Here is a 15,440-nt window from a genome sequence, read left to right as displayed (position 1 = left end):
AAGCAGCTCCTGACAGCTTTCAACCTGACCTGTTGACTGGCTACGGAAGAAGGGCAAACGCTAGAAGAAGAAGCAATAACAACAACAAGGGAAACGAAACAGGAAAAATGGCCTCCAGGAGCAGTGAATTCGTAGTGCTGGCACGGAGCCCCAGCAATAACCCTGGAGGCAAAAAAAAAAAAAAAAAAAAAAAATCTGGATGACAAACATTTAAAAAATTCACAAATTAAATACAGGGAAATGGAACAAAAAGTTATGTGAGAATTCTGAACTTCTTTGCAAAGTTTCTTTAGATCCAATAACTCAAAAACAATATATAAAAAAAAAGGTCTGAATGGAATGAAAATAAAAAATAATGTATTAAAATCTGTGGGATTCTGCTCAAGCTGAACTAAAAGGGGATTTATATGACCACAGGCCTTCTATCCATGTCAGCTGCCATTTTATTTTACTCTATTTACTTTAGTATTATTATTATTATTTTATTTATTTATTATTGGGGAATTAATGTTTTACATTCAACAGTAAGTACAATAGTTTGTACATGCATAACATTCCCCAGTTTCCCATATAACAACACAACCCCCTCTTGGTCCTCTGAATCCTTCTTGGACCTGTATTCTCACCACCCACCCATCCCAGAGTCTTTAACTTTGGTGCGAAACGATAATTCCATTTCAGGTTCGACTTGTGTTTTCTTTTCTGATCTTGTTTTTCAACTTCGGCCTGAGAGTGAGATCATCCCATATTCATCCTTCTGTTTCTGACTTATTTCACTCAACATGATTTTTTCAAGGTCTATCCAAGATCGGCTGAAAACGGTGATGTCACCATTTTTGATAGCTGAGTAGTATTCCATTGTGTATATAGGCCACAACTTGCTCAGCCACTCATCTGTTGTTGGACACCTGGGTTGCTTCCAGGTTTTGGCTATTACAAATGGTGCTGCCAAGAACAAAGGTGCCCAGACTATTAAATGGGGAAAGCAGAGTCTCTTCAACAAATGGTGTTGGAAAAAATGGGTTGAAACATGCAGAAGAATAAAACTGAACCACTGTATTTCACCAAATACAAAAGTAAATTCCAAGTGGATCAAAGACTTGGATGTCTGACCACAAACTATCAGATACTTAGAAGAAAATATTGGCAGAACTCTTTTCCGCATAAATTTTAAAGACATCTTCAATGAAACGAATCCAATTACAAAGAAGACTAAGGCAAGTATAAACCTATGGGACTACATCAAATTAAAAAGCTTCTGCACAGCAAAAGAAACCACTACCCAATCCAAGAGACTCCTCACAGAATGGGAGAAGATCTTTACATGCCATACATCAGACAAGAGTTTAATAACCAACACATATAAAGAGCTTGCCAAACTCAACAACAAGACAACAAATAACCCCATCCAAAAATGGGAGAGAGGTAATGGACAGAATATTCACCACAGAAGAGATCCAAAAGGCTGAGAAACACATGAAAAAATCCTCCAAGTCTCTGATTGTCAGAGATAAGCAAATAAAGACAACAATGAGATACCACTTCACTCCTGCGAGAATGTCATACATCAGAAAAGGTAACAGCAGCAAATGCTGGAGAGGCTGTGGGGTCAAAGGAACCCTCCTGCACTGCTGGTGGGAATGTCAATGGGTCCAACCTCTGTGGAGAACAGTCTGGAGAACTCTCAGAAGGCTAGAAATGGCCCTACCCTGTGATCCTGCAATTCCTCTCCTGGGGATAGATCCTAAGGAACCCAACACATCCATCCAAAAAGATCTGTGTACACATATGTTCTTGGCAGCACAATTTTTGTTGTTTCTACCAGACTCTGCTCAAGTCTGGCTTCTGCTGGTACTAGGGTTTGAGCATGAAGCTTTGATGCCACAGACATGAAGGTCTTTCTACACCGGCCACTACACTATCTCCTCAGAGCTGTTACTTTTCAAATTTCACAAGGTTATTGGTGGGACTCAGTGCTTTTATGATGAATCCACGACTCCCAGTAGCAATTTTTTCCCTGTTATTTTTTTCTGTTTTATTTAAATGACAGAGAGAAATTGAGGGGGGAGGGTAGAGGTGAGGGGGCTCATCTCTGCTTCACTGCTCATGGTGGCCCCCTAAAGGTAGGGACCAAGGGCTTGAACCTGAGTCCTGGTGCGTAATAGTGTGTTTGCTTAACCAGATGTGCCACTTCCCAGACCCCTGTTATCATTTTAGAAAACTACAGGAAGAAGACACTGAATTCACAGCAAGCAGAAAGAAGACACGATTAAACTTCAGAGCAATTTAAAATCAATGAAATAAAAAGCAATAGATAAAAATCAGTGAAAGCAAAAGTTGGGAGGACTCCTGGAAGGGGGGGGGGATCAATACAGTTGATTAATCTGTAACCAGACTTATCTGGAAAAGAAACACAGATTGCCAACCTCAGGATGGAGAAAGACTGACATCGCTACAGTTTCTACAAGGGTTCGTTTGCCATCAGTAAAAAACAAAAACAAACAAACAAAAAACAATTCACCATGCTAACAAATCAAAAGAGAAATGCCGTGATAATATGAATAGACTTCGGAAAAGTGTCTCTGCAAATTCAGTATCCACTTGCCGCTTAAAAATGAAACAAACTAAAACTGCTTTTCATCAAACTAGGAACAGAGGGAGCTAAGCCTCAAAAAGGCTATCTAGAAGAAAAGTTATAATTAAACTCAGACCCAATGGTCAAAGTCAGGGACAGGCAAAACCATCTACTTGTACCTTTGTTTGTAGATGGAATAGTAATAGATACAGAAAAACCCTAACGTATCTACGTAGCATTACTACGTGCCTGGAGCAAGGCAACAGGACTTAAAGCTAATACCCAACATAAACGAGTATTTCTATGTAGTGGCAGCAACAAGAAATTAAAATTTAAAATCAATACAATACAATACAGTACAATAGCAACAAAAACATGAACAAAGCAAATCTGAGAAGGACTATAAAACACTGCTGTGAGGAGGGAGTTGGGCGGTAGCGCAGTGGGTTAAGTGCAAGTGGTGCAAAGCACAAGGACCCACATAAGGATCCTGGTTGGAGTCCCCGGCTCCCCACCTGCAGGGGAGTCGCTTCACAGGTGGTGAGGCAAGTCTGAAGGTGTCTATCTTTCTCTCTTCCCTCTGTCTTCCTCTCCTCTCTCCATTTCTCTCTACCCTGCCCAACAACAATAACTACAACAATAAAACAAGGGCAACAAAAGGGAATAAATTTTTAAAAAATTATTTAAAAAAAAAGAAACACAAAAGACCTAGGATAGTCAACGATTTTGAAACAAATCATAGTTGCAAGATTTATCTATTAACTGCTCAAGTCTTACTATATATGTTACATAGCAGTAGTCAGGTGAGTCTTGTTAAAAGACCTACAGATCAATGAAAACAGACTGGAAGACCAAAAATGGGCCAAACCATACAAGACTCATTGATTTTTGAAAAAAGTGCCAAGGTGATAAACTAAGGAATTTAGCATCTTCAACAAAGATGCAAGTATCTACATTATAGTACTTTGAGGAAAAAAAAAAACTGCCAAAATCAAAACAAATTTTCTATGTTTGTTACAGTTTTAGATTTGACATGTGATACATTTTGAATGAACTTTTACAAGAATTTGTGTATCATTCACAACATAAGCTTTCAACTACACTAACAACTCAAAAAAACAGCTATAATATGTTAGCTTCAGGTGCAAGATACAATAATTTTATACATGCATACATTGTGAAATGATTACAGAAACACTATAATTTACATTTTTTTTCTTGTGAGAATTTGACGCCCCCCCCTTTGACAACCCTTCCTCTCCAATCTATTCTCTGTAATAGGAATTTCTTTCTTTTTCCCTCCACTTTTTAAGATTCTTCTCTAGATGAAACATCTCAAAGAAAACAGGGGGAAAAAAAATCTTGGTTTGGGCAATTGTTTAAGAAATAAAATGTAAAACAAAACTTTAAAATAATACATCATAAAACAAATACATCATAAAATCTTGCTCTTCAAAAGACACTTTAACGTCTAAGAAAATGTAAAGGCAAGCTAACCGTGAGGTCAAAGTATTGCATAGGATGATTCTGATACATTGCTTGCTACCTACAGTATGTAAAATTCCCTTACAATTTCGTAGTTAAGACTAACAAAACAAAACAGAAAAGAAAAAAACCGCTCAAAAACATTTGCACTAGCAATTCCCCAAAGACGACATACAAATAAATCAAGCACTTGTCCAATATTCACAAGGGAATATAAAAGAAAGCCATAGTAGAATACTACTATTTATTTGAATGATTAAAATTTTTAAAAGATTTACTATACCAAAGTAAGTATGACGAAGCATTTGAAGAAACTGGAACTATAGCAGGAATGGTGGGAACGTCAACTGGTACGACCACCATGCCAAACTGTTTCATGCTTCCTGGAGGGTCCCAGACATTCAACATTCTTTTTTTTTTTTTTTTTAATTTTAACGAACACAAATGTACACTCACAAGAGAGTGGATGCTATCACATCAAGAGAAAATCCCAGAAGCCCACTGCTAGCTCCATGAGTGGGAGGCGGCCTCAAATATTCCCAAAGAACAGAGGATATGATATCCCAGTGTTCTATAAGAATGACATTATCTTTCTCCTATATTCTTTCCAGATTAATAGTCTCCCTGATCCATCTGGGATTACCATAAGTGCCCTAGTTGCTCGTGTCAAAACCACCGAGGATGGCATTCATGAAATCCTATGAACAGACAGAGAGGCACACGGAAATGTGACTCGGGTCCTACTGGTAACTGAGAGAACTTGAAATCAAACCCAAGCAGCTTGATGCTCAAAGCCCGTGTTCTTTTATTAGAAAACTACATTTGAATGTGTACTAGCCATGTTTTCTTTTCAACAATGCCTGCAGTGAAACCTATACGTTATCATGATGTTCCTTTTCCCTAAGCCGCCGTGTGAAATTGTAAGAATCGAGTTCAGCTACAAACGACATACTTCCAGCTAGAAGACATTTTTATAAATTATTAGTTTCTTTAAAAAGTAATTCTATTAGCTTAGAAGGCACTAAAATGGAATCCTTAAATAGATCACTCCTTCTGCCTTTACTCAGACTTATGACTAATTTAGCACCTCTAAAAGAAAGTGATTTTACATATTGAAACATTCTTTAAAGGGAAAAAAAAAAGCAGCCTATTTGACATCTTAGTGTTCCATTTCTTTGAAAGGCAAATTCCTTTCCTGCAGTAAGAATTAATTCTAACTTCTACCAGAACAGATAAGAAGTCAAATATGCATTTCCTGCAGAGGAATCTACCTACCTTGAAATTAGCCTTCATACTTAGAAAAAAGAAAGAAAAAAAGAGCACAGAAATGTCTGATAAGCAATATTACATAATCATTCACTTCATCATCAAGTGCCATATTTATCAGCTACTTTGGTAGACGGGTGGAAACATAGATAAATAGTCTTTTACTTCACAAGGTACATGACTGAACACCTGGATATACTAGATATTCTGCTTTGGGGGTGTCTAGGGAGAAGGTAGAGGCACCTGGAATCCACTACTCCCAGAGAGAGAGAGAGAGAGAGAGAGAGAGAGAGAGAGAGAGAGGAGATTAAACAGACAAGAGGAACTGAGAGGGTAGAGGAGCATCGAAGGGAAAGAAAGAGACGCCTGCTGCACTGCTTCACTGTTAGCGAAGTTTCCCCTCTGCAAGTGGGAACCAGGCAGGGTTTCGACACTGGTCCTTGTCCATGGCAACACGGGCTCAAGCAGATGCACCTCTTCCTCCATGTGGTAGAAATACAGCAGGAATGTCCCTCCTAGGACAACTCCAGAGTGGTGACACACAAGAACAGAAAGATGCCCAGTGCCAGCTGGTGATCCATCTAAGGAGATGTAAAGGAAGGTGGGAGTTAGCAGCATGGACACTTGGAGAAGCTGAGACCAGCACAAGCTGCTTTCCTAACCAGGTTCCCATTTGCAGGGAGAATTCTAGCCCTTGGAGTTCGCAGCTGGCAGCCCTTACTGCAGTAGAACTTGGGGATTATAGCCCTGACCGTATTATTAGCAAACACTACGATTACACTTTCAGGGGTCCTTTCTATAGTGTTATTAAGTACTGATTATCAGGTACATTTTTAAAACTTTTGTATTACCTTTATTTATTGGATAGACACAGTCAGAAGTCGAGAGGTAGGGAGAAATAGGGAGGGAGACAGAGAGACCCCTGCAACACTGCTTCACCACTCACAAAGCGTTCCCCCTGTAGGTGGGGGCCAGGGGCTCAAACCTGAGTCCTTGTGCACTCAGCAGGTGCACTACCACCGGACCCCAAGCATATACATTTGTAGTGCAATCAAGATAGCTCACTAGACAGTGAGTGTTCTGCGATCATATACAGTTTTGTTACATTAGCTTGAGAAAAAAGGTCTGCTTAGGAAGAAAAAATTAGTTTTTATATTCTATTTCATGTGGAATTTTCAGTCTCAAAAGGGAGCATGTTTATAGCAAATTAAATGAGTGCTGGCAGGGAGCTCTGTTTAATCTTTCTTTCTTTCTTTCTTTCTTTCTTTCTTTCTTTCTTTCTTTCTTTTTTAATCTTTATTACTTGGATAGAGACAGCCAGAAATACATCATACTCCCAGATCTCAAACTATATTCTAGGGCCATTGTCATCAAAACTGCTTGGTACTGGGACATGAATAAACATACTGACCAGTGGAACAGAATTGAGAGCCCAGAAGTAAGCCCCACACCTATGGACATCTAATCTTTGATAAAGGTGCCCAGACTATTAAATGGGGAAAGCAGAGTCTCTTCAACAAATGGTGTTGGAAAAAATGGGTTGAAACATGCAGAATAACGAAACTGAACCACTGTATTTCACCAAATACAAAAGTAAATTCCAAGTGGATCAAGGACTTGGATATTAGACCACAAACTATCAGATACTTAGAGGAAAATATTGGCAGAACTCTTTTCCGCATAAATTTTAAAGACATCTTCAATGAAACGAATCCAATTACAAAGAAGACTAAGGCAAGTATAAATCTATGGGACTACATCAAATTACAAAGCTTCTTCACAGCAAAAGAAACCACTACCCAAACCAAGAGACCCCTCACAGAATGGGAGAAGATCTTTACATGCCATACATCAGACAAGAGGCTAATAACCAAAATATAGAAAGAGCTTGCCAAACTTAACAACAAGACAACAAATAACCCCATCCAAAAAACGGGGAGAGGATATGGACAGAATATTCACCACAGAAGAGATCCAAAAGGCCAAGAAACACACGAGAAAATGCTCCAAGTCTCTGATTGTCAGAGATAAGCAAATAAAGACAACAATGAGATACCACTTCACTCCTGCGAGAATGTCATACATCAGAAAAGGTAACAGCAGCAAATGCTGGAGAGGGTGTGGGTCAAAGGAACCCTCCTGCACTGCTGGTGGGAATGTCAATGGGTCCAACCTCTGTGGAGAACAGTCTGGAGAACTCTCAGAAGGCTAGAAATGGCCCTACCCTGTGATCCTGCAATTCCTCTCCTGGGGATAGATCCTAAGGAACCCAACACACCCATCCAAAAAGATCTGTGTACACCTATGTTCACAGCAGCACAATTTGTAACAGCCAAAACCTGGAAGCAACCCAGGTGTCCAACAACAGATGAGTGGCTGAGCAAGTTGTGGTCTATCTACACAATGGAATACTACTCAGCTATTAAAAATGGTGACTGGACGCTTGAACATGGATCCTTGCGCCTTGCAACATATGCACTCAACCAGGTGCGCCACCACCCAGTCCCTGCACTTATTTTTTCTAAATGAGAAGAGGGTTAGCCTTTTTTTAGTTCTTTTTCAATGAGTTGGGAGTCTCACACACATGCAGTTTCCCCTCTCCCCGACCACGTTTTCACTCAGGTAAAGACAGAGAGGGAGGGAGAGACGTCCCAGCTCCCATGTGGTACCAGAACTGAACCTGGGCTGTGTGTCTGGCATGGCAGGCCTCCTCTGTGAGCTGCTTTCAGTCTTCAAAGATCTTTTAGTTGAGGGGCTGGGAGGATGGTTCAGCCAGTAGAGCGCACATACTACTACGTGTGAGGTGCTGTCTCTCCCTTTCACCCTCTACCTTTACAGGGGACTGGGTGGTGGTACATTTGCTTGGGTATACAGCTTACCATATGCAAGGACCTGGGTTCAAGCCCTCCAGTCCCCACCTGTGTCTCTTTGCCACACCATTCCCTCTCAATTTCTCTCTGTCCTATCAAATATAAGAAAAATTAAATAAATTTTAAAAACTGAATACAGATTCTGCCAGGATTAGAAGAATCACTCAGGCACAGAGCCCCAGGGATAGCCCTAGTAGCTAATAAATAAAAAAGATCTTTAATTAAGATCAGAGAGGAGAGTATACATTAAGATGCCGTTTCTAAAAAGATGCAGATTAACAAAAAAAAATTGGTTCATCAATTTTGTAGTAAGAACTGCACATTAGCAGAAGGTGAGGTTGAGGGCTGAAATCCTTTTAAGGTGAAAAAGTGAACTGAGTATTCCCTTCACCTGCAGAGGGCTAGATCAGTAAACCTGGAAGGCATTTATTATTTTTTTCCCTCACCTTCTCTCACCAAAAAATATTCCTACTTACTTATCCAGCTAAGATAGTTTCTTTCTTTCTTTTTCTTTCTTTTTTTTTTAAAAGATTTTATTTATTTATTCATGAGAAAGATAGGAGGAGAGAGAGAAAGGAGAAAGAACCAGACATCACTCTGGTACATGTGTTGCCGGGGACTGAACTCAGGACCTCATGCTTGAGAGTCTAGTGCCTTAGCCACTGCGCCACCTCCCAGACCACTAAGACAGTTTCTTAAAAGAAAAAGGCAGCTCAAAGTTCAGAAAATCACTATTAAACTTCACATGTTATCAAGTCACACACATATAGGACCACACCAATCCTAAAAGGTGTGAGTCTAAAAACAACTGTGTTAATTAACATTGGCAAAATCAGACAAAACCAAACACCCTTTTGTCTTTTTATCACTATTTTAATTTCAGAGGACAGCGACAGAGGGGGAGGGGAGATAAGAGATGAAAGAAAAGCCCTGCGTCACCATTCATGAAGCTCTACCCCTGTGGGTGGGGGGGCCAGGGTCTTGAACCTGGGTCCTTGTGCATGGTAATACATGCAACTCAACCGAGTGTGCCACGACCTGGCCCCAAACTAAACACTTTTATAATACAAAAACTGGGCATAGAAAAATAATGAGGATAAAAATCATTAGGTTTCAACAAGATATCAAATATAAGTACACAAAGTTCTAGATTTCCAAGTTTTTAAGTACTCTGGCAGAAATATTTTTTCCATTAAATACAGAGAACTAGACTGTATTAATTTGAAACCTGTGTGTTCTTTTGTAAGTAAGTAATAATAATGTGGGCAATTTCATTATTCTATTGAATTCACATAACAAATTGCTTCTCTTCTGAGCCAGAGTCTAAGGGCTCTTTGAAAGTTTTAGAATTACAAAGGACTCAAACAAAGGCCCTGAAGTCATTAAATGCCCCCTACGCAGACTTCTTACTGACATCAACTGCTCTGCTGTTGGCAAGATTTTTTTAAAAAGTCAGTCCCTCCTAACTTAAATCCATTATCAGCTCCCAATTCCCACCTGTTGGGAACTTTGTTATTAGTTATGGTGAGCAAAATGGATTATGGGACATGCACGTACTTAGCATATGGCTGACATCAAGTCGAGAGCATATGACAGATGTACGCAAACTCACAAGGGACTGTAGGTATGGAAGGTTACTTAAATGAGTGGTGAAAGTGGCCCTCTTTTCCTGCTTTTCTTATTTAATTACTATGTCCACTTATTTGACTAGTTCTTCCCTGGAGAAGATCAAAACACAGTGGTCTACATGGCCAACCTGACAAGCGGCTACCATCCTCCTCACTGAAGGCGGCCGTAGTTATTTTATAGATTTCTTACATGGTAACAGCCTGACTGCTTTAGAAGGGGCATTCAAAGCTCAACTTAAATCTGCAAGTCCAGCGGTAAAACTTCATTCCTTCACATAAAAATGTTTCCCCCCCCCTTTTTTTATTATCTATTTATTGGAAAGAGATGGCTAAAAATCAAGAGGGAGACAGAGAGAGACCTGCAGCACTGCTTCACCACTTGTAAAGCTTTCCTGCTGCAGGTGGGGGCCAGGGGCTGGAACCCTGACCCTCAGCTGTTAAAAATGATGACGCTGGGGGCCAGATGGTGGTGCATGTGGTTAAGCGCACACATTAGTTCAAGCCTCCAGTCCTCACTTTACAGAAGGGAAGCTTTAGTGGTGAAGCAGTGCTGCAGGTCTCTCTCCTCTTTTCCTCCCAATCTCCCTGCCTCTAATAAATAATGAAAAAAAAATCTTAAAACAAACAACAACAACACATGATGAAGTTATCATGGGTGGAACTTAAAAGACATCATGCCAAGTGAGATAAGCCAAAGAGAAAGACATTTCGTGATGTCACTTAGAGGCAGGACTTCATAGGCACAGAGAGGGAAAATACAAAAGTGAAACATGGACTGAACCTGGTATATTGCATCAGAGCACCTCTGCTGTGTTCTGCAGAGAAATTTCACAGGGAGATGAGAAAACTGTATCTGTGTGCCAAGACTGCACTGTAAGCCACCAATCTCTCTTCTCCAACTGCCCTCCAATAAAAACGAAAAAAAATTCTTTAATCAAATATCTAGCCTTTATTTTTTTAGTTTCTGGGAAGCAGTCCTTCCAATCTCTTGCTTGTAGTAATGCTTTTTCTGAGCCAGTAACTGAGTCATTTATAGCTACTGTTTGTTACTTTTATAGGACTGGGCCATAGAGCACACTGGTAATAGTGTTTTTGTTTTTGTTTTTTCTCCAAGGTTATTGCTGGGGCTCAGTGTCTGTACTACAAATCCACTGTTCCTGGAAGTCATTTTTTCCCCCATTTTTCTACCCCTTTGTTATTACTGTCGTTGGATAGGACAGAGAGAAACAGAGAAGAGGGGGAAGTGGGGGGCGGGGCTGGAGAGAAAGATAGGCACCTGCAGCCCTGCTTCACCCCTTGTGAAACCACCCCCAGGCAGGGGGGCAGCTGGGGCTCAAACTTCGACCTAAATTTATGCCAGTCCTTGCACTTACACTATGTGCGCTTAACCTGCTGTGCTACTGCCCGGCCCCCCCTTTTTTTTTTTCAAGTCATAAAAGACAACGGGCTTGTCTAGCCTCAATGCCTAAAGCAGGCTGATTCAAACTGTGATCGACAGATTGTAGGCATTCTTGCCAGAAGTACTTATCACTAGTTCTCATCAGACAACAGAAATCAAAATACTTTGACTGCCTGGAAGACAGCTCTAGGCACAGAAAACATATCACACTGGGCCTGAGGCCCTAGGCTCAACCCCAGATCACACACCGGAGAACCAAGGACAGCGCCTAAAACACTAATGCAACTCACCTGTAACCCAGGAATAAAGCGGATGTCCTTTTCGACCACCAGCAACTCAGCCACACCTGCGTTGAGGATGGACCTCGTGATTCCGCCAGGCCCGGGGCCCACCTCGTAGACATGAGCATGTCTCAGATTGCCAGCTTGCCTGACTATTTTATCTACAGGACAGAAAGTTGTTGTTCCCGATTATTTCGTCCAATGTCAATTAAAAACAGAAAAAACAATTCACACAGATACATATTGTTCACTTAATTTTTTTTTGTCTCCAGGGTTATCACTGGGGCTGGGTGCCTGCACTAGGAATCCTCTCCAACTGGCGGTCATTTTTTCTTCTATTTTTCACTCAATAAGAGAGAAATCGAGAGGTGAGGGGGAATTTAGACAGGGAGAAAGATAAGGCAAGGCACCTGCAGACCTGCTTCCCCCCCCCATGTGTATCATCCCCACTACAGGTGGGGAGTGGGGCCTTGAACCCGGGTCCTTGCGTATAGCGCTCTCAATTTCTGTCTCTATCCTATACATAAAGGATTTTAAAGGCGGGAGATAAAATAGCTACAAAATGTTTCTTAAAAGTTTCTAGATCATAAGACTCACAAAATTTTGACTCTTGGTCATTTTATGGAAAAATTTAAATTAGCACTGAAGGTTTAAGCTTTGCAAACAAGCTGTCCTAAAAAAAAAAAAAAAAAAAAAAAAAGAATTTTGAGAATTCTTCTTCTTCTAGCGTTTGCCCTTCTTCCGTAGCCAGTCAACAGTGTCAGGTTGAGCCTGATGTCAAGTTTCGAGACCTCCTTTGAATCTGGAGAGGTGGCAGTCGTGGACTATGTGGGTCATAGTCTGTCTGGAGCCGCAGGGGCAAATTCACTGCAAACAGTCATCACTCGCACACACTCCAATGGACTGGCACTGCTGACTGAGATGTTCAAACCCAGCAACTAGCCAGTCTGGTCGAAAGAAAATGGAGCAACTGGAAGTCTACCACTCCTTTGCAGTGCTCACTGGTGCTGTCCAGTCTCATTTTTGTTTCTTTTTTATTTATTTATTGCTGTCATTGGATAGGATGGACAGAAATGGAGAGAGGAGGAGAAGACAGAGACGCCTGTGAAGCGACTCCCCTGCAGGTGGGGAGCCCCGGTTCGAACCGGGATCCTTAGGCCGGTCCTTGCGCTTTGCGCCACGTGCGCTTAACCCGCTGCGCTACCGCCCGACTCCCCTATTTTGTTTCTTTGCTTGACAGTCTGCCCCTGCGGGCTCTCAAACATCTGTAAAAGCTGTTTTAGTGGAGCAGGGAGGGAACTAACAGCCACTGACAATTTCACACAGGTGCTAGAAGCCCTTTCACGACAACCCCAATTTCATTTCCCTGAACTCTGCAGTTTCGAGTATTTGACTTGTGTAAGGGTCACCTAGAGAGCAGATGGAAATGGCCCAGGCCAGTTCTGAAACACAATCCTTCCACCACCACAGACCGACACAGAGAGGCAGCCTGCGATGAACTCAATGTCCTTATTCTGAATTGGGGAAGCAATGGCCGGTTGGCTCCGTCCCCAGACCTTTGGGGCTTATTTATTCAAACACCGATGATCATCCAAGAGGCCGAGCCCGTTTGAATTCACTCCACTTGGGCTTCTCAGAATACCTGTCTTCCACTATGATCCCCAGGAAACATAATAGTAGTATCAAAAATACTATAAAATGATATATATAAATAAATAACAACAAACATATAAATACTGTAAAACAAAAATAGTATCAAAATTACTCCAGAGGGTGGGGGAAAAAAAGGGATCCATTAAAAAAGGTGTATAGGGATTGAAAAATATGTAAACATAAAGACATCTTATTTTCAACCCTGAGAATGTTGCTTAATACCTACAATAAGGTTTATGATTGACGGAAAAAGGAAAAACTGATTCTGGTTACTATTCACAAAGAATTTGGGAAAGTGGGTGACTAACGTCTTTCAAAAATCTTGTTAAAAGGCCAAGAAAATTAAGGCTGAATTAGTGATGTGGTGGCAAAATAAAGCCTTCACATGCAAGAAATAAAGCAAGGGAAGGTGGAAGGTGGAAGGGGGTGTATATTACCATGCGCCAGGCTCCAAGTTCAAAGCCTGATCCCCACCTGCAGGAGCGGTGCAGCAGGTCTGCAGGTGTCTCTTTCCCCCTTCCTGCCTTCTCAGTGTCTTTGACTATCCATAAACAAACAAATGAAAAAAAAAAAAAAAAAAAAAAAAAAAACGTAAACTGTGCTTTGTGAACTATATGGCAGAGACGAGAATACTTGAATCCTTAGCCTCTCTGAGGTTCTGCTGTTTTGTCTGCTCCATCTTCAGCAGAAGATAAGTAAATCACAACCAGAAAAGCCCACAGAGAGGCTGAGTATTCTAACCCGTGACTCAGTGGCCACACAAATCTCGTCTCTGGACGGCGTCCTCTTTCAGGGCAGCGCACTGAGGACTGAGGGACTGGCTGGGCAAATGCACACAGTATGTCCAACAGATGAATCGGACTCCACATAAACTCAACCCATAAAAAAAAAGTGACTTAGGGACGGGGTAGGTAGCATCATGGTTATGCAAAAAAAAAAAAAAAAAAAAAAAAAACTCATGCCTGAGGCTCCGCAAGTCCCAGGTTCAATCCCCCACACCACCATAAACCAGAGCTGAGCTGAGCAGTGCTCTGGTAAAAAAAAAATAAAATAAATTAAAAAAAAAAAAAAATATATATATATATATATATGTGGAAAAGTGACTTAAACGAGGCATCGGGGAAGATAAAATAAAATAAAAAATCTTTAGAAAGTGATTTAAACAAGGCCATCAGGAAAGATAACTTAAAAAAAAAAGAAAGAAAGAAAGGGGGCGGGTGGTGGCGCCGCTGGTTGAGGGCAAGTTACAACGCACAAAGACCCGGGTTCAAGGCCCCAGGTCCCCACCTACAGGGGGAAAGTTTTGCAAGTGGTGAAGCAGTGTTGCAGGTGTCTCTCTCCCTATCTCTCCCTCCTCCTCTCGATTTCTGGCTGTCTCTATTGAATAAATAGAGAAGGAAGGAAGGAAGGAAGGAAGGAAGGAAGGAAGGAAGGAAGGAAGGAAGGAAGGAAGGGAGGGAGGGAGGAAGGAAGGAGCGAGCTCCTGGTGGGGACAGCCTGCCTCGTCCACTCCCACTGCAAGCACAACGGCGCGACCTCCAGGATTGCTGAGACCCAGCCAGGAAGCGTCTACACAGCCGGTTCCTACGAGGGGCCCTCTTTGCCCAGGAGTGATGGCTAAGCCCCTGCGCCGATGTACACCGCCGGCTCTACACCTGACGAGCAGCCAACCGAGTCCGCGAGAAAAGCGTCATTGCTACCACGGTGGCCGCGCGCAAGGGTGCCAGTCCCCGGGCGTCTACACCCCCTGCTGCCGAGTGTGAGCAGGGGGATGCGGGGGACCCTGCAGTCCTCCCGGCACACAGGGTGCAAAGATGAGACCCCCACACGTGGCCCCAGACCCCCACCCCATCCACCCGGTTCGCAGGGGAGGCCGCCAGGGAGCAGGGGAAAGCCAGCCACCTGTCAGCCTCAAGTCCAGGAGGAAGTTTTGGGAGAGCTGCTTCAGGGCTCGCAGTCTGAATAACTTAATGAGCTCCCGAATGGTGGGCAGCGGTGGGAGACGAAAAGTGCCGAGCCTCCCGGAAGCGGCCATCACCCCGGCCGAGCCGCCCTACAATTCGGGTCTCGCGGGAGGGGCCGGGGAGCACTAGGGCCCGCTTTAAGGCTCACCTGATTGGTCAGTTAGATCTGACCGGAAGTGATGAAGGCGAATAGGAAATCTGAGAGTGCTCAGGACGCATGCGCCTTGTCCTGCTAAGCGCCGGGCAGGCTGCGCACCCGCTGGTTTCCGCCCAGAAGGACGAGAACGGAGGAGGAGGAGCCTCTCGTGGGTGGGCGGGG

General features: G+C 42.4%; 1 protein-coding gene across 3 annotated transcripts in view; it reads right to left on the bottom strand.

Annotated features, from left to right (window-relative positions):
* TFB1M (transcription factor B1, mitochondrial) overlaps positions 1-15,221 on the bottom strand; it is a 53,138-nt gene extending 37,917 nt beyond the window's left edge. The window contains exons 1-2 of one of the 3 annotated variants that reach the window (XM_060205298.1): positions 15,060-15,221; positions 11,514-11,665 (exon numbers count right to left, since the gene is read on the bottom strand). In XM_060205298.1, coding sequence (XP_060061281.1) covers positions 11,514-11,665; positions 15,060-15,192 — 285 coding nt within the window. In that variant the 5' untranslated portion in view covers positions 15,193-15,221. The remainder of the gene's footprint in view (positions 1-11,513; positions 11,666-15,059) is intronic. The other 2 variants (XM_007516691.3, XM_060205299.1) reach the window with 2 other exon arrangements.
* Between the last annotated feature and the right edge of the window lie 219 nt (positions 15,222-15,440).

Source organism: Erinaceus europaeus, chromosome 13 (assembly GCF_950295315.1).
Source record: "Erinaceus europaeus chromosome 13, mEriEur2.1, whole genome shotgun sequence".
NCBI lineage: Eukaryota > Metazoa > Chordata > Mammalia > Eulipotyphla > Erinaceidae > Erinaceus > Erinaceus europaeus.
This window is presented reverse-complemented; position numbering and strand designations above follow the sequence as displayed.